This window comes from Rhamphochromis longiceps, linkage group LG18 (genome assembly GCF_057381845.1).
Source record: "Rhamphochromis longiceps isolate RC_006_pf linkage group LG18, R_longiceps_female_GT1.1, whole genome shotgun sequence".
NCBI lineage: Eukaryota > Metazoa > Chordata > Actinopteri > Cichliformes > Cichlidae > Rhamphochromis > Rhamphochromis longiceps.
Genome location: NC_140574.1, coordinates 31,004,054 through 31,023,854, shown reverse-complemented (window position 1 = coordinate 31,023,854; position 19,801 = coordinate 31,004,054). Strand labels below are relative to the sequence as shown.

General features: G+C 39.8%; 1 protein-coding gene across 14 annotated transcripts in view; it reads right to left on the bottom strand.

Annotated features, from left to right (window-relative positions):
- ctnnd2b (catenin (cadherin-associated protein), delta 2b) overlaps positions 1-19,801 on the bottom strand; it is a 232,199-nt gene that overhangs the window by 63,168 nt on the left and 149,230 nt on the right. For 10 of the 14 annotated variants that reach the window (XM_085388030.1, XM_085388031.1, XM_085388028.1 and 7 more), the window contains 2 exons: positions 19,397-19,640; positions 14,645-14,701 (listed from right to left, as the gene is read on the bottom strand). In XM_085388030.1, coding sequence (XP_085244156.1) covers positions 14,645-14,701; positions 19,397-19,640 — 301 coding nt within the window. The remainder of the gene's footprint in view (positions 1-14,644; positions 14,702-19,396; positions 19,641-19,801) is intronic. The other 4 variants (XM_085388038.1, XM_085388039.1, XM_085388032.1 and 1 more) reach the window with 1 other exon arrangement.

Here is a 19,801-nt window from a genome sequence, read left to right as displayed (position 1 = left end):
TCAGCGTGCAGCTTAGGGCAGCATTAGTCAAGACACACAATGCAGCGTACAACTAATGCCGGCAAACGAACACACACGCATACACGCTCATTGACTTGCATGCACGCCCAACCATCAAAGGCAGTGCAGAAGAGCCAGGATTAGAAAGCTTTTGTCTCGAAGTTTCATAATGACCCAATGGGATAAACTCAGTGTTTGAAAAATGGGGAAAATGGAGAGAGAATCATTTCAAAGGTTATTTGTTTCCCTGCGCTCTTTAAATTCCAACAGTTTTCTCTCTTTCGTTTAAATCGATTGTGTGAATGGCTTTCTGTTTCTTTTATGGCTTCCCTCCACACGAAGAATCCTGCTGTTACTAACATACGGTAGCAATAAATACAATTAAAGATTACATAACCTTGAGTAGGTTAACTGGCTGATAAGAAGCTCCTGTCATGTGTGTATGTTTATGTTTTTATGAGGTGGTGGGACGTCTGCACATATGAAGCTTCTAGAATAATCAGTAAAGATCGCTTCTTACATCAGACAGATTAGTTATGTAAACTGATGAAATGGCAAAAAACAATAACATAACTGCAATTGTCTGTGAAGGTTCTCAGTCATCCAGGTCATCGTAGTCAACTGCAATTGATTACAGAGACGATAAGAGAGCTGAGATTTAACTATAGAAGTACATTTACTGTAAATGTGCTGCACTATACTTCTGTTTTACAGGACAACAATGTTATATTTACACTGATCAGACATAATATGATGATCACTGACAGGTGAAGTGAATAACACTGATTATCTCTTCATCTTGGAGCCTTGTTAGTTTGAAATATTAGGAAGCAAGTAAACATTTTGAACATTCCCAAGGAACCAAATTGTGAAGGCAAGATGACTGGGTCGAAAGCTGCAGCTCTTGTGGGGTGATCTATCAGAAACCAAAGAAGGAACAGTGGTGAACCAGCGACATGGTCATGCATGGACAAGGATTACTGATGCTCGAAGGCTGACCCGCGTAGTCCGATCCACCAGACGAGCTGCTGAAGCTTAAAATGCTGAAAACTTGAACGCTAATTCTGATAGAAAGGTGTCAGAATACACAAGACTTAAAGGATCTGTTGCTAACATCTTGGTGCAGATACCACAACACATCTACTGTCCACGCCTCGATGGGTCAGGGTGGTCAAAATGTTATGCCTGATCGGTGTACTTTAATCAAAAACCAAGTAAACCAAGAGGACCGAGTCTAAGGGTTATCATCTAGGAACTATAGTTTTAAAGTACACCGATAACAAAGAATTTTGTTAATTCTTAGATTTTTTTCAAATTTTGCTGAAGTTTCTCTTCCACGTGACTGTTGCGTTTCTCCACTCTGTAACCAACTCGTGTTTGTGAATGTATTCTTGGTCCTTCTTTGAGTTACTCCCAGATTGATTTGGAAGTTTAGTGCTTCATGTGGCTCTGTGTTTTTATTCCACTCTGTTGTTTTCCCTCCCCTTGCTAGTACCTGTCTGACTTTACCTGTTCCTTCCTTCCTAGTTTGTATTTAGTCTGTGGCCTTTTCTCATTTTCCTCCTCGTCTCCTTTGTCATCCTGTCTGTGACCTGGAAATCCATTACAAAATGTCTCAATTTCTAAAATAAATCTGGAGGAGAGAAGGTAGAGGAGTCTTTCAGGAGGAGCGATAATCAAGGATGGGCAAGTGTTGTTAAATCCAGCGTACCCAAGACTAGGGGAACGCAGCTAAAATATGAAACCAACCATCCATATGTTTTTTCAGTTTTTTAAGATCATCAGATTTTCTGCCCTTCACTGTTTCTCTGTGTGCAATTTAAAAAGGGGATAACACCTTGTCACATTGTTATACAACAAAACTATCTATGATGCAGTTGTGTCAGATGTCATGTTTAACACTTTAAAATAATGGCTCAATGTCCCATTTGGCATCTTTTGCATTCTAAACGATATTTAGTCCAATAAAAAAATATATTTCCATGAGATAATCTGATGGGATCCTCTGATGCGATCGGATTAATAGAAAGTGGTGAATGTCTAAATAGAAGACAAGTTTTGAAAGTATATCCCATGACTGTATACTGAATGTGTGTATGTATCCATTTTTCCTGCTCAACTTTGAGGACAAAATGTTCCCTTGTTATCACAGTGTTATTCACTTCACCTGTCAGTGTCATAATGTCAAAACAAATTAAGGCAAAAGAAATTAGCATATAGATGTTCCTATTCGCGGTGCACCTGTGGATGTATGAGCAGCTATCACTGAATTATTTGTAAACTTAAAAACATCTTCTTCCTCCGGCAAGTTCTGGATTTATAAGGAAAATCCTTTTCATGTAATATCTAACAGGATTTATAGGCTATTATCCTTCATTGAAATATGAGATAATAATGTCCTAACAAAATTACCGCTAAGCTAAATCTAAAAGTATGAGCATGCTTTGCCACTGTGTGAGCTGACTCAGTTGTGACACCAGAATCGGGTGCACTTTGTGATGGTAACTGCAAGAGTTGGGTGTTTTAATTGCCTCCAGGTGCTAACTTCCTGACATGCACCCAAATACATTCAGTGCTTTTCTCGATGTAGAGCAAAAAAGGTTATCCACTCAGCTCATACATTTTAACCATTTTAGTGACAACGAGAGCCGTGGATACCATAATAAGCTACACAAGAGGTCCGTCGGCACAGATGTTTGAAGGACTTAACATGTGCACCGGTGAAACAATTTCACTTATATTACTCCATCAAAACACATAGATGTTGCTTGCACATCAGTGGACGAACAATAAGCATTACCTGAAGGTAAAGTGGCACTCTACCACAATAACTCTAAATAGATTTTTTATCATGCTGTGATCTCTTAAATCCACGGTCTTCTTTTAAGTTTGTATCTTACATTATCTCCCATTCTAAAATCCAGGTAGCAAGAATAGGCATGCCACTACTGAGACACACAAATGTGACACAATAAACACTTATCCCTTAAACAAGGGGACAAGGTTCAGTGGGTGTAATCCTGCAGGCTCAGAAAATGTGACACACACACACACACACACACACACACACACACACACACACACACACACACACACACACACACAGAAAGAAGACACAACTGTGTGAATAAATTTTGACATAACAGGAATTGGCCAGAAATGTACATAAATACATCATAAAAAGAAAGGAATACACACACACACACACGCACACACCAGAGTCTAGAATAAGGCCAGAGAGACAAAAGTGGTGCATCCATCACAGCAGATCAAACTCAACCCAAGGCTAGAGGCGCGATGCTCTGCGGAGTTGTGCACACATACAGTGAAAAACAGCTGTACAATAAATATTCATCTTTGTTTCTCTAGTATAAAACTTTTACGAGACTTAAGTGACTCTTAGTATCATTTAGTATGAGTTCACAAGCAATGTAAGGGACACTTGATCTGGACTTATTTATTAGTATTATGTTGCAAGAGAAAAATGCAAGGAGCCACTGATAATAAACTATAGTGTGAGACACACGAGACGTATAGAAACACAAACATGCATTTATTCTATATGGGACTACAAGACAATCTCCCTAAGTGCAAACTGAAGCCATTGTGAAAGAACTACAATTCATTGGAAGCTTGCTGAGTCAGTCCTCTGAGACAAAATGAGCAAAAATAAATAATAAATGACAGAAAAAGAGCTAATATTTCCTTTTATAACAATGACACCAAGCAGCAGCCTCCAGGACTAAATAAATGTTGTAACGGCTGTAATTCCTCAAATGACCACCTGAGGCTAAATCTAAAAGCCAGTCAATTCCCATAGACTCCCATGTAAAGAAAGCCCAACTTAACGGCATTAACAAGCATGTTCAAAATTTCTAAATATAGCTTTGGCCTAAATAGATAGTTTGTATCTTCATAAATCCTTCATCTGGATAATGGCAAAAGCTTAAAGTTAAGGGTGTGGTTACTCTGACTGACTCTTGTGCTGAAACAGGGAGCTATAATTGGTGGCCATCTGCTAGGACTCACTTTCAGTAATTCAAGTCCCTGAACTAGCTTAAAGCACCTTAAAGCGACTGTTGTTGTGATTTGGAGTTATATAAATACAACTGAACTGAACTGGAGCTATCCTCAGTGTTTCAGCTGTTGGAGCCCTTGGGATCATTTTAATTACAATTATCTGACAAATTCTGTGATTTGCTATTTGCTACAATATGTCCAGTTCGTGCTTCAGTTTTGGTATTTTATTAGTCTGTAACTTAGGACTAATTAGCAGACATCCATGTCAAGTTGCTGGATGCTTGCTTAAGCTTGCTAGTGTTAGCTGATAATGATAATTTAGCACTCCTCCTTGCTAGTCAAATGTGGGAACTCTAGCACAAATAATAATAATAATCCGGTTGTTCAGTCTGACGTCACTAGCCGTGTCTGGACCTAAACTCCGCTGCAGGTCCATATATCAAACGATCACTATGGCATTACTGTGAGTTGAAAAACTGTCTAAAGTCTTTCATCTTTAATAAAATGATCAGCGTTCTGCTCTACCAGGTGTAACAATTGAGTTTAACATCCAGGCATCCATGAAAACGGAATTTATGACATTTAACGGAGTTAGAAGTTAGCAGGGAGTTAGCTCGCTAGCTTCTATCTAAATACAATATAGCATGTCCTGACTGCGGGGTTTTGGAAACAAATTAAAATGTACAGCTCTGTTATCACTTCCAGCATAAATGAAGACAGAAAACTAAACAGCAGTGACGTTTGTAGGGTTACTGAAGTTGGGCTAGCTGGTATATAATGATGTTAGCATAATATAAACAAGCTAACTTTTTTTCCACTCGATAAAAGTTAACGTGAGTGTTCTCGGTGGTCAGGAACAAATGTAATCGCATGGCAGGATGCTGTAAAAGGACCAAACTTCAGCCAGGAGAACAACTGAGATAATCCATCCACAATACGAGGTTGGTCATTCATATACTGCTGCATGGGCTGGGCTGTAGTTACATCCTAAGGTTTTAAAAACTGAGCTTAAATAAATGATTAGCGGTAATAAAAGCCGAGGGAGGTCAACAGTGATCGCTGACTGTTTTAGGAGCTTTTTGAGATTAAATAGAAGAAAATACATAACATTAAACATGTTAACAACACAAAAGCCATATTAAACGCAGACTACTTTAGGCCCGGAAGTAGGATCCGTCACGTCATCACTTAACAATCGGATAATAATAATAACAACAACAACAACAACAACAACAACAACAACAACAACAACAACAACAACAACAACAACAACAACAACAATAATAATAATAATAATAATAAAGAAACATGTTTTTGGCCAAAATCCTAAGGCTAAAGCTTCAAAATGTGGAATGCAAAGTGATGTCACGCTGCCGCTTTCCATCATTTATTTACAGTCTATACAGTAGCATGGGGTTTTATACAACATCTTTTTAAACTGTATTAAAGTTTTAAGTTATGATTCAACTCTCTAAACTGAACACTATGTCTGACAGATAAAAGGGTTTACTGTGTGATTCACTGTATCAACAGAATCCAAGAATTCTGAGCAGCAGTTTTATGAACGAAATTCAAGTTTGTTTGTTTTTTCCGATTGCTTAGCACTAATTAGTAGGAATGCATCTATGCAAGGCTCAAAAATGGGCATTTATAAACCACTGGATGATGTCCCTTTTATAAATAGTCTATGTACTGTATGGGGCATGGGTGTCCCATACAACATAAAGATGATATAAGATGTCATTAAAAGTGCGCCGAAAGAAGCCGACACTAAAATACTCTACCTACAGTTGCAGAAAAACTCGAGTCAGGCCCGTCTCCTGTGGGAGGGTTTTCTGCCCCAGAAAGCTGTACTATTATGGTTCATTCATTCACTAACTTTAGCCCAGAGCTGTACAAGTTTTTACTCCCTCTCGCTTTCATTCTGTGTGTGTTTCTTCCGAAAAGAGAACACAAGAGAATATGGTGCTCCCAGTCCCAAACACTGTGTGACAACATCACAGCGGGGTGAGCAAATACTACTGAGCCATCTGTGAACTTCAGGCAAAAGTGTTCATGCAGGGAATGTTTGCACTGTTTTAATGTTAGAGTTAAGAAAAGAATATAGAACATATTTGGAGACGAATGCTTTTGTGGAAGACACGAAATTCTGCCAGAACTGAAAAGTGAACTGAGTGACGTGAGTTTAAAAGTAGGCTCTTATAAATATGTGGAATTCTGCCTTAGCTTTTACCAATTCTCAAGTATATCAATAATAAAGATAGGTAATGAAAGCACTATGCACTGTAATTCAAAAATTTTATTGAATAATGAAGAAGCAAAAGAAAGACTCCTGATTGTCTGGAGCTCTTCCTACAAGGACAGATTTGACCCAGCAGATTCCACAAATCCAAAGATTTGTCTAAAAACTAGTAGTATACACAGTATATATTGTGAAAATTCATCTTATGCATATATGTAGATACATCTGTGTAAATGGACCTGCGCCTGCATCTGTGCGCATGTGCCTGACTCCCGAGAGCCTAACATTTCATTTGGCGACTCAGTGGACTGGGACAAAGTACCGTCGAACCATCAATCCCCTCTTTGTTCCTAACCATCCAGGTGGGCTATCTTGCATCAGCACTTGCGTAGGTATGTGTGCGAGTGTGTGTGGCTCTGTGCGTGATCATGTCACCCACAGCCAAAACATTTACACCACAATACGAGATGTCAGGCTGCAGGCAACCCAACAATTAAACTCGGTAAATAAATAAGCTATCTATGAATTATGTATTCAGAAAGCGGGGCGAGGCGCTGTGATGTGAGGGCTGCAGGCAGATGATGCTCCCTGCCATATCGGGCTGAAAGGATTTCCTGTGAGTCAGGATTTTTGAGGAATAGAGTGATTTGAAAGCAGAGAGTGAACTATGTGATTTGTGTCGGTATGTTTGTGTGTGCACTCCTACTGAGGATTGTCAGTGGGGGAAATGGAGATTCGTCTGATGACTCAACCCCCGAAAGACAAACAGAAATACAGGCAGACACGGAGCGACAGGTAGAAACCTGCAGAGTAAACTGATAGAAAAGGAAGAAAGGAGGAAAAGAAGAAAGAGAATTTGAAACACACTGACAACGGCGCTGATTCACTGCATTAACTTTTCAGCAGGGCATCGCACAACTTCAGGCGGCTGATTAACAGCAAAACATTACAGTGTATTTATAGAAAAATGGAATTCAGCAGCGCAAGCTCCAGTGTTGTACTCGTTAGCACCAGAGAAAAAAAACCAGAAACACATGCGGAGCTGCCCACATCAAATTCAGCTGATGGGTGTAGCTCTTTGTATAGTAACTGATCAAGAATGTTTAAACACAGCAAACCGGGATGATGTTTGTCTCTTTAAAACATTTAATGTCATCTGTTCTTTATGAAAGAGCAAACAATGAAGATGGAATTATGTCTCACACTACTGCGGTGTGGTAAAAAGAGCCTAGCATTAAATGCTCTATAAAAGTTATCATTTGTTCTGTTAAAACCATAAACTGTATATAATAAATGGTGTCATTGTCTACTACATGACACCGATTGGTCATTTAATGCAGCGGTCCCCAACCGCCGGGCCTCGGACCGGTATCGGTCCGTGAGTCGTTTGGTACCGGGCCGCAAGAGTTGAGGCTCAGGTGTGAAATGTGTGGTTTTCAGGGTTTTTATCGGCTTTCAGCGTTATTTTGTTATCGTTAACTCGGTTTTCCTGGGTCTTTTCACGTGTGTTATGAATAAATCTTCATTTTTTCGGTACCAGTACTAGTTTTATTTTGTTGTATTTATCCACGACACCTTAAAGGCCAATCTGTGAAAATATCGTCGGGCATAAACCGGTCCGTGGCGCAAAAAAGGTTGGAGACCGCTGATTTAATGGCGTCATGACAGCGACTCCTTCACAAAAAAACAAACCTTGGTGTTTTGAAGACAGGCGTGGATCTGACTGTGGAACCAATTTAAAAAGGCAAAGGCAAAATCCTATGACCCCAAAAGTTGTTGATCCTCACCGACGTGCTTTTACCCCAAGGGCCATCTCCAGGGTTCTGGCCCCAGTGACCCCTAGGACGAGGTATGGTTTTTCCTCTATAATGGTACTGTGAATTGCATTTGGTCTAAGACTTTGGTGAGAGGCTGTGAGCAGGAATGGATATACTTGTATCCCCCAGGTTTGCCTTTGGATAAGGAAACAGATCCTGAGGGTCTTGACTGTTGACTGTGCTTACTTGCCAAATGACAGTTCAGAGTGCTCAGATTTCCTGGCAGCTTTGCTTTCCTGAGTTGGGTGCCTGAAATTGAGCCATTTGGTTATCCCATTGTCCTACTGGGGGACTTTAATATGCACAATGATAGCCTGACCTGGAGGAGTCTGATTGTGAGAAATGACCCACCTCACCTGAGCCCAAATTCTGTTTTGTTGTTGGATTTCTGTGCTAACCACTGTTTGCCCATAACAAACACCGTGTTCAAACGTAAGGATGTTTATAAGGGGGCTCACGCCATCACTGGGGATAAGGTCACTAATGTAGTTAACCCTCTAAAGCCTAACCTTTAGACAGGTGTTTTGCAGAGTTTTTTTTTTTCAACATCTGTCACTCCGGAGCCTCCTGAACCATTTGCTTAATTGAAAAAATTCCAACATTTCCTGAAAGCAGCGACTCTGCGTTTTTCAGTGATATTAGGGTCATTACAATAATCACACAGCAGTCCAGCTGGTTGGTTGAGAGAAGACAGAGTGAGTGAGTGTTATGGAGCTCTACAGAAAACAGACATTTTATTACATTTGGGTTCTTTTAAACTTTTAAAAGTTTGACCTAAAAGTGGCAGGACCATTTGTGCTAACATTGGTTTTAACGGTTTAAACTCCTGCAACAATGTGTGGAAATGAGTGACTGTGGCTTTGGACAGGGTGGTGTTTCCCCCATTAAGAAGATGGAATGGAGAGAGTGTTCCAGTGTGTTTAGGTGGATCACACTTCTCAGCCTCCACAGGAAGGTCCATCCAGTTAGTTGGACATTGAATTCTACAGAAACAATGCATTTTTTCATCCTCGCTGTGGAATACTGGATCGGCTCCTCATCCTTTTGAGGATATTTGAGCGTGTGTGGGAGTTTGACCAACCAGTTTACATGTGGTCTGTGGACTTTGGTCATGGTCCTCAGTCAACAAGTGCCTACTCTGGGTTGGGAACAAGTTACTGCACCAAGTATCTTGGGGGTTTGTTCATGAGTGAGGGAAGAGTGGAGCAGGAGACTTACAGATGGACTGGTGCAGCTTCAGCAGTGATGTAGACACTGCACCAGTCTGTACAGACTACTACAGGCTCCTGTGACCTAGATAAGTGGCAGAAACTGGATCGATGAGTGGAAAAAGACAACAGACACAAGAGCTGCTACAAGAGAGATGTGTACTCTGGAGTAAAATGAAAGTGAGAGAAGACAGTGGTGCTGGAAGAATTCAAATCTAGTGATTTGACTCAGTGTGCTCTCAGTGCTCCTGTTTATTTCTAACATGACAGCTCCACATTAGAGCTCTCACACTTTAAACTGCATGCACAAAACATTAAAGATTGCTCAGTGTGTTCAGCTCTGACTCTGTCCCGTAGCCTAAAAAAATGAGGTGTGGAAATTGTTTTAGTTTGTCACCAGATAAAAGTGCAACTAATTTTACTGACTGAATAGGTATTCTTGATCATACATGTGCTACAAATGTAACTGATTAGTTTTCTCATCTCATTCCAGACCAAGTTATGTGTTGAGCATAAGTTATGGGGATCTACTCTTGCAACAGAAAAAGCACCTTTGTGACATCGATAATTCTGATTTTAAGGCCAACATACCTCACTAACCCCTTTATCTCACTTTGTGGTAGACTACCACTCAGGACAATACCATGGTAACCAAAACACTGCAATAGTTAGAGGAGACATTTGTGTCTATATGATGCATCCATAGAGTTTGGATTCATCTTGACAATCTGGTCTAAAAAGTTATCGGTCCACTCTAAATCCAGATATGGAAACATCTAGCTTCAAACAAGAAAAACATGCCGAAGGCCAAAACAATAACATCAAGGCTATGTCTATCCTTTATATATCATTTATGGTTGAGAAGAAATCTATTTGTATTTGATGAATGAGTTTTTTTGTGGCACAAACCCACTTACACATTAAAGCAGTTGCAAGTTAAATCTATGTGTGCTTGTTTATGTCTGGGTGACATCTTTGTAGTTTCAGTATAGGAAAAAAGTTAGAAGTTGACTTGATGGGAAGGAGAACAGAAACTGAGGCAGGGAGAAAATTTGAGAAAAAGTGTGTGTGTGTGTGTGTGTGTGTGTGTGTGTGTGTGTGTGTGTGTGTGTGTGTGTGTGTGTGTGTGTGTTTGTGTGTGTGTGCGTGCGTGTGTGTGTAAGTTTGGGTTACAAAGATACTGTTGGTGTGCGTGAGGGTGTGATAGCATGGCTGACTGACTGGCCTATTGAAGCTGGACGAGATGAACGAAAGGTCAGGAGATGTCAGGCAAAGCTGAGAAGCACACATACAAACACACAGAGTCCATCTTATCCATGTAACTGAGTATGGATCAGAGATTCTCAGTGTGCAGGAGAGCATGAAATAAAATCAGGCACTTTTAGGATTGGGTCAGATCCTGTCTCTTACAAATCTGTCTTCGTGTTAGCATGAATGTTTCCATAAATTACCAGAAGCCTAAGGGAGGAAGTGCGTTGGAGTACATAAGATGCTGTCTCTACAGTAACATGTCTTGATTTGCCAGATTACGCTGGCGAACGGCTTGAAAAATCAGGTAAATGAAATTTGTTTGAATCTTTTAGAGTATAAAGATAGTTTAATGAGCGTTTCCTCATTTATGTCACTACAGATAGTATCAGTGCAACAAATTATTTGATCTCTTTTTCATTTTCATGTAAATTCTATTTTCATGCCTTCAAAAATCAAATAGTTTTCATTACTGAAGCTGATTTTGTAGAAGACGAGAAGGAAAGTATTAACTCTGAAAATTATGATGAAAAATCTTAATGATGACTTTATATGGTCAGGCGAAAAGGAAACTTTTGACTGGAGTCTATCCAGTATGCGAAAACTAATTACACCACATGAGTCAGTCATTTGTAGGACCATCTTTAGCGCCAATAATTTGAAATCAGTGTTTTCTATCTGATTTTATTTGTCTCTCTAACCTTAACACTGTAGAAGAGGATTGTGGGTATTCGTTTATGGACAATATTTCAATCAGGTTGTGATATGGATTTTGACTGGACCATTGCAACACCTTGATTAGCTGCTGTATTTTGGATCATTGTCCTGTTGGTCTAATGGACCACTGCAAGGTCATCACGTCCTGTGGCTGCAAAACAAGCCAAATTCTTACCCCTCCACCACTGTGCTGTTTGTGTTTGAGGAGTTTGTGTTGATATGGTGCTTGGTGGTGGCCAAACATGCAACACCAAGCACCATATGAACAAATTTGACCAATTTGGTCTTGTCTGCCCAAAGGACATGTTCTGCTCCAGAAGTTGTGTGTTCAGGTGCAAATAAGCCTGCCTGATGTGTTTTTATAAGAGCAGAGGCTTTCTTTGGCAGCTGTAACACTACATCACTAACTACCAATGATTCAATTTAATTCAGTTATATTTACAACAACAGTTGCCTCAAGGCCATTTGGATTGTAAGGTAAAGACCCTACTGTTAAGAATACAGTTAATATTTGTTCCTTAATGATAACTGATTGGACTACAGTGCCACACACCAACACAATTCTTCATCCTAATGAGGACACACAAGATCTTTGTTTTAATTTTTAATTCTGAAAACAAAGCAGACAAAATAAATTAAAACCAGCCCTAAAAGACTTCAAAGTGATAAGAGTAAACATCTACAGGTAGAAATGATGCTTCAAATCTACGAGCCTGAGCCATCACTGCCTTTGTTACTAGTTAGGCTCTGGCTGCTGGGCTGGGGTTCAGCATACTGTCAGCGTTAACATCACTCTCGGCTCTTTGCTAGCTTTGTGTTAGCATGCTGTCTGTGTATGCAGAGAGTTAAAAATTCTGTTAGCAGTATAATACAGTTATCCAGTTTGCACTTTACCATCGTGCTCTTGTCCTTTTGTGCTACAAAAACATTTTCCGTACCTTCAACCCTCAAAAGTTGTAAACTGCCCTTTCCTTCTCCCAGCATATAAACTCATATCTGCTGATTGTAGTGTAGCTGACGTGTGGAGGAAGAAAAGGGCACGTTTATTTTTTTCTTTTTATACTCTATTATTATTATTATTATTATGTTCCTACTATGACTGCTGGATGTTTGCCTACCAGCTAGACAGAAAGAAAGATTCAAGATCTTTTATTTCTCAAGATCTTCTATTGGTCACGTGCATAGTTATACAAGTATAACATGCAGTGGCATACAGTTGTCACAAACTGTGGTAAATGGATTCGTGTTTATGACAGTTTCAGTTTCAGTTTTAATGTTTGAAAACCTGAGGCTTCCAAAGTCTCAAACCAAAGAATTGACATTTGATTTAACATTTAACCTTTTTCAAAATTAATAGTTATACATTGCTGTGAAAAAGTAATTGCTCCCTAAACCTAATTACCAGCTGTGCCACGCTTGGCAACATGAACTGCAATCAAGTGATCAATAACTGTCAATAAGTCTTTCACATCACTGTGGAAGAATTTTGACCCACTCTTCCTTGCAGAATTGTTTTATTTCAGCCATACTGGATGGTTTTTGAGCATTTTGAGCATTTGCCAAATCTCTTTCTCATTCTTGAATCATGAACACTGTGGCGAGTCAGGCCTGCAGTTCTATAGATGTTGTTCTGGGTTCTTTTGTAACCTCCTGGAGGAGGGAATGTGCTCTTTAAGGTATTTTTGGTAGGATGGCCACTGCTGGAAACGGAGTCTTCTCCCTTGTGGATAATGGGTCTTACTGGAGTCCCAAACATCTGGAGATTCTTATGATTGTGGGATGATGCTGTTTTTTTTTTAAGATCTTTACTACTTTACGTTGACAGTTTTTATTTAAATGATTTCTTGATTTAACAGGTCTGGCAGTTATTAGACCTAGAAGTGGCTAATGAAATTAAACTCAACTTTCCAAAAAAGTTTGGTTAATTCCAATTCATTCATAATTTAAGGGGGTATATTTTTTTACGCTGCAAACATACAAGTGTGACAAATATGCAACTTTTCACAGCACAGTATACACATTATAAACTGCTCCAACTTTTGAGTTCAGCTTAGAGTGAGATTTGTGTCGGGTTCACTTCGTATCCTGTTCAAAACACAATATTTCTGCTACATTGTATGCATTTAAATTAGAAACCTTACTTTTTTGCTTATGTGCAGCCAGTGATGTTTACTGATCCAGTCTTTTCTGTTTTCACTGACAGAAGCCTATGGACTCATGTTCTCAATTCCATTGGTTCATTAATTCACTGGGCTCATTTCATTTTGACATGATTCAACATAACACAATAAAACTACTAATCTGTTGATTCATCTCCTCAAACATATACAGTAAATAAAGTCTAGTCTAGTTCAGTGAGCTTAGCTTGTGAATTTGAATCCTTTATAAGGGATTTTCCAAGAGCAGCATTAAATTCTTGTATTGGTTTGGACAATAACACCCTGACTGGCACTGATAAGAAAATCACTGGCATTTCACATTCTGAAGAGTGAGCTAATGTTGTCTGTGTCAGTACTGTTAGTTGATTTTACATATCTGGTTAGTACATTAGTTTATGAAATATGTTCTTAAGTGAAACATAGTGGCACATTATTAAATGGATCGACAGCCCTCTTTAAAAGGAGACGTGAAAAAACAAAAGTGCTTGGACAACTCATAAAACCACACAGGCTAGCAGGGATATTTATAAGCACTTGTTGGAAATTGAATATTTTTGGCTTTTGGCTTCACTGAGTTCAAGATTAATGGTGGTGCTTCAGTAATTTTCAGGAATAAAGGAAAACTCATGTATTCATGAAAACAGATCTGTTTGCATTCCAGAGATGAAAAGATCAGCACCATTAAAACAAAATACAAAAACAGGTGCGAAAATGAAAACCGGGCAAGCCACGTGAATACACTTGACACAAAGTCACTTCAGAGATGATTCAGACAGACAATGGAGACAAATGAACGGCCAAATAAACTAACAGATAGATAAACTCATGAAGGTATGGATGGAGACATGAAAAGCCAATGGAGAGAATGAGGAATGTTGACAATGTAAAAGAGGCTCTGATAGCCAAATACCTACAAATTGCACGCAAAGCAATCGATATTTGGTTAGCGATATCATTTTCTTGTCTTTCTTTGCTCATGTTATGTGATGACGTGATTAAATCCTGATCTGCTCTCCAATTTAGAACCCAAGTAACACTAAGAATAAAAGCGATTCCTGCTTAATGCAGTGCTAAATGGGTGACAATGCATATATGAAATGTTGTCATGCTGCCATTAACATTAACATCTGTTTCTGATAGTGGTGCCATATAGAGAGGATGGAAAGATTCAGTGAATGAGACAAAGGTAAGATAGACAGAATGTACAATAGTATAAATAAATAGTTGGATTACTTTGTCATTCTTTGCTCGGCTTGATTTTGATTCCACACAAGGAATTCGGGGTCGTACCTATCGAGGGGGGACAGGCAGAGAGAAACAAGAGAGAGGTATATGTCGACTGTCTGGTAACAAATTATTCAATACCTGTTATAATAGCGATAATTAATAGTAATCAATAGAAATCAAAATTGTAGCCAGTAGACTCATCTTTCTCTCTTAACATTTTGTTATCAGGCAATAGAGGATGTGGGCAGGGTGGAGAACATGCACTTGGAGCAGATGGTTGGGAAATGGCGAGTATGTCAGATAAAGAGAGGGTCTCCGGACAAAAGAAACAAGGTAAGCCCTTGTTGCTTTCAGAAATTTAGCTATTGGTGGTTGCATAAATACCGTATAGCTTAAGGGTTTAAATAATTTTTAGGTCAACTTAGCTGTTGAATGATGGCAGATTCATTAAAGCTAAGCAGGACTGGTTACACAGTAGCTAACGAGTGAGAAAATGACAAGCATTCCGGAGCCTGTTCCGTGTAAGCTGGGTTTATTTAGTTAGATTTAAATGAGACGTTAAACATATGCTTTGTATTTTGGGTAACTATGTCAGCTTATGGAAGTGCTACATATTTTACTTTTGAAGGCTACTGCTCATGAAAATCAGAAATACAGTTAGAATATTTCCAACGATTAATCCAAAAAACGATTTACAATACAGAAATGTCAAACTTCTTAAAAGCATCTTTATTTCTTTAGTCAATATTTGGTTTTGGCTCCTTTCCCATGAATTACTTTATCAGTGTGGCGTAGCATGGATGTAAGCTTGTGGCACTGCTGAGGGACTGTTGAAGCTCAGGTTGCTTTGGCAGTGGCCTTCCGCTCATCTGTAGCATCTCCATAAAGCTTGTCAACAGATGAAAGAACAAAGTGCTCCGAAATCTCCTGGTAGATGGCTATGTTGACTTTGGACTTGATAAAACACAGTGGACCAACCCGACCGTAGCACCGGCAGATGACATGGTATCCCAGATGATCACAGACTGCCGAAACTTCACACTGGACTTCAAACACCACTCTTTCTCCAGACTCCAGGACCTCAACAGATCTAGAATCCAGTTCTTTTTCTGCATAGCTCTGGTAGCTTGCAGATGTCTTTCCATGTTGCCTCTTGATGCACTGAAACCTGTTGAATTGACTCCTTGTGAAGTTCTTCAAATTTCTTGAATCTTTGAAGCTCTTTTCTTGACAATCCTCTTATAGCTACAGGCATCTCTGCTGATTGTGCATTGTGCAGCTAGTCCTAACACACTTTCCACTCCCAGTCAGCTTTCCATTAATACACTTCAATACAGCACTCTGAACAGCCAGCCTTTTCAGCAATGACCTTCTGCAGTGTACCCTCCAAGTCGAGGTTGTCGATCATTAGAACAACTGTTAAGTCAGCAGTTTCCCCGGTGATCGTAATTGTCTTTACTGAAGTAGAACGAGACATACACAGTATTTATACTGTTTGAATTATGTACTCAGCTCAAAGTAGTCTTAGAATTTGAGGTACTGAATTTCTGGTTTTCATGAGCTATAACCTTCAGTGCTGGAACTTTAAAGACAAAGGGTTTACCAGTCAAAGTTTGGACACACCTTCTCATTTAATGTTTGTTTTGTTGTTGTTTTTTTTACATTTTCATAACTATTTACAACATCCTCACTGAAAGCATCAAAACTATGAATGAACATATATGGATTTATGTAGTAAACAAAAAAGTGTGAAACTTTAAAACATGTTTTATATTTTAGATTCTTCAAATTAGCCACCCTTTGCTTTGATTACTGCTTTGCACACTCTTGGCCTTCTCTTGATGCAGCACTCCATCACTTTCCTTATTGGTCAAACAGCCCTTACACAACCTGTTGAAGAAACAATGGTCCAACTAAACACAAACAGGATGGGATGGCATGTTCCTGCAGGATGCTGTGTTAGCCATGCTGGCTCAGTGTGCCCTCAATTTTGAATAAATCCCCAAAAGTGTCACCAGCAAAACATCCCCACACTATCACAACTCCTCCTGCATGCTTCACAGTGGGAACCATGCATGTAGAAACTGTTCGTTCACCTTTTCTGCATCGCACAAAGACACAGCGGGCGGAACCAAAGTTCAGACCAAAGCACAGATTTCCACTGGTCTAACTGTCCATTCCTTGGCCCAAAGAAATCTCTTCTGCTTGCTGCTTTTCCTTAGTAGTGTTTTCTTAGCAACTATTTGACCATAAAGGCCTGATTCGCGCAGTCTCCTCTGAACAGTTGATGTAGAGATGTGTCTGCTACTGGAACTCTGTGCTGCATTTATCTCGGTTCTAATCCTAGGTGATGCCAACTTGTGATTTTTGAAGCTGATGACTTGGATGAATTTATCCTCAGAAGCAGAAGCAACTCTTGGCCGGTCTTTCTTGTGCATGGTCCTCATGTGAGCCAGTTTCGTCATAGTGCTTGATGGTTTTTGCAACTGAACTTGGACACACATTGAAAATTTTAGCAATTTTCCAGACTGACTGACCTTCAGTTCTTAATGTAATGATGGACTGTCGTTTCTCTTTACTTAGCTGACAAGGCATTGAAAACCATTTCAGGTGACTACATCTTGAAGCTCAATGACAGAAGGCCAAGGGTTTGCAGTGCAACGCAAAGGGTGGCTACTTTTAAGAATCTACAATATAAGACAGTTTTTTTTTTATCAATTTTTTCTTTGCTACATAATTCCATATATCTTGGTTCATATGTTTGATGTCATCAGTTATGGATCTACAATACAGAAAGTAGTAAAAATAAAGAAAAACCATTAATTGAGAAGGTGTGCCCAAACTTTTGAATGGTACTAAATGTATATATACATACATTTACAGAGTATTTTAAAGTTTACCTTTTTGAAATAAATAACAAAATAATTTTTTTTCACAATATTTTTGAGACATCAGTAGATGCATAAACTCTGTGTTCGCAAAACATGTAGGAACAATCCAGCATGTATGACTGTAGCGTGTGTGCACTTATAGGCTGTGCTGACCAATGGACCAATCTCCCAGAACCTGGACAGGTTAAATGAATAAGTCTGCTTCTACTCAATATTTCCCTCACTGCCAATGAATCCCACACAAAAGGCAAAAAGCAGAAAACCTATGCTCTGGTATAATCTTCTTTTTGGCCACAATGAGATTTTTTTTCTGTGTGATAGGGTGTTCTCCAAGACCTATTAAAAACCTCGGACCTATTGTACTTCATGACTTAGGGGCTGTATTGGGCACTATCCTTCAGTGTTCTAAATACTTCTGCACGTATTAATAGAAAATACTGCTTACTAGAAGCTACAGTCCCTAGCTGCTTCAAGAAAAATAGTGGGCCTCAATTTGTTTTATCTTCAAAGATCTGAAAGTCTTTATTGTGTTCAGCTGCTGAGCGTGTCAAAGAAAATGTAGAAAAGTCAGACGGTACAAACAAAGAGTTTGAGCCTTTTTGAATGGGATTTTTTGAGAGTAAGAAAGATGTAGCATAACACCGGACCCTCCCTTTAACAAGCTACTCGTATGACTTTAGATGCCGCTTACATCGGCATGTCGTGTGCATGTCGTGAGCGTAAAGCAAAATGCCATGCATCAAAAGTCCGCCCTTTAAATGTAGCAGTGCAGATGTGTTGAAGGTACACAACGATGATGCCAGAGCTAAAGAGTGACCAAACAAATGACGTGAGTGCAATGTGCACACAGAAATAAACACTTGGACAATGGGTGAATGTAAGAGCAATGACGACAACAACAGCAAAGAGAGCTAATGAAACAAAAGATAGTTTTGAGTTTCTAAATTTCACAATAAGCAATTCAAGAGAAAGTGAGCTCCTCATTAGAGAAATAAATTTGTGGAAAAATAAACATATCCGCTGCCTGTACCTGAACTAACATATCCCAAACAGACAGTTCAGCTTTAATTAGGCTACTTCTATTTCTGACAGCTAGTCTGTGCAGCCATTACAAAGAAGAGGCTAAAAAATAAAAGAGAAATCCAAGACAGTATTGGAATAGTATTTCAAACTTCATTTTAACTAGGACAAAAGAGTGATAAAAACAGCTATTACACTGTCTCTTTATGTCTCTCTAACTCTTTTTTTTAATGTGTCACTCTCTCTCTCTCAGACATCCACACTCATACAGAGATATCTCCTGGTCTAGAAGACGACTTCATGCAGACTTTCCGCATTAACTTTGTCTACCTGCTGCACAGAACGTGACTGATTGCCACTGACAGAGAGCCACTCCACTCCTAACAGCAGCAGCAAACTCTTAAATTGGACCTAGAGGTGTGCACAGGCATTGGTACAACAGTGTGAACACGCCCCAACACCAGGCAAACTAGAGAGGACAGTGAAAGATGCGGCGTGATGTGTGCCTCATACTAAAGCCCAGATTCAGCCAGTCTTTTTCTGCACTCCACTGTCAAATCCTGACAGTCAATTATGTGCCGATGTGCTGCAAACTGTGGGTGTCGCCATGTCGCACTTCCAGCTCTGACACCACGTTTGCGGTTTTCAATCAAACTCTTTTCTTCATTAAAAAAAGCTCAATGTTGCTCAGGTTAATGATACTATTGATATTTCCTTTAATAATTCATGTTTCACTTGGTGAATCTGGCCCTCAGTAAGTTTAGTGAAAAGTGGAAAGGGAGCAGAACGAAGGGTCTCATTAATAAGCCAGAGCTGATTCGAAGTGAAAATGGCCGTCTTTTCTCACCTTGGGTCCTTCTGGATGCTGTCCACTGATGGGGATCGGCCCAGCGCCGCCTCAGGGGGGAGGGCGGGGCCTGACTTGCTGTAAGGCGACTCGGTCGACGGACAGAACTGCAGAGTGCGGTACGGATTGGCGTAGTCGGCCGCCCCGCCTCCCGTGGCAAAGCTGCCTCTCTGGAAGGTGGCGGTGGCGCTCTGGCTTCCCGTTCGCTGTAAGGGGATTGGGTCGACACCGGGGGAGGGTGGGGCTAAAGTGGAAAGAGGAGCGTAGGGACAGAGCAGATAATTGAGGACCTCTTGGTACAACTGGTTCACCACTGGGATTTGATGTAGACGAGGAGGGCAAGGAGCAGGGGATCGCAACCAAACATGAGCACCAACACAAGGATGTACAAACACACATACGCAC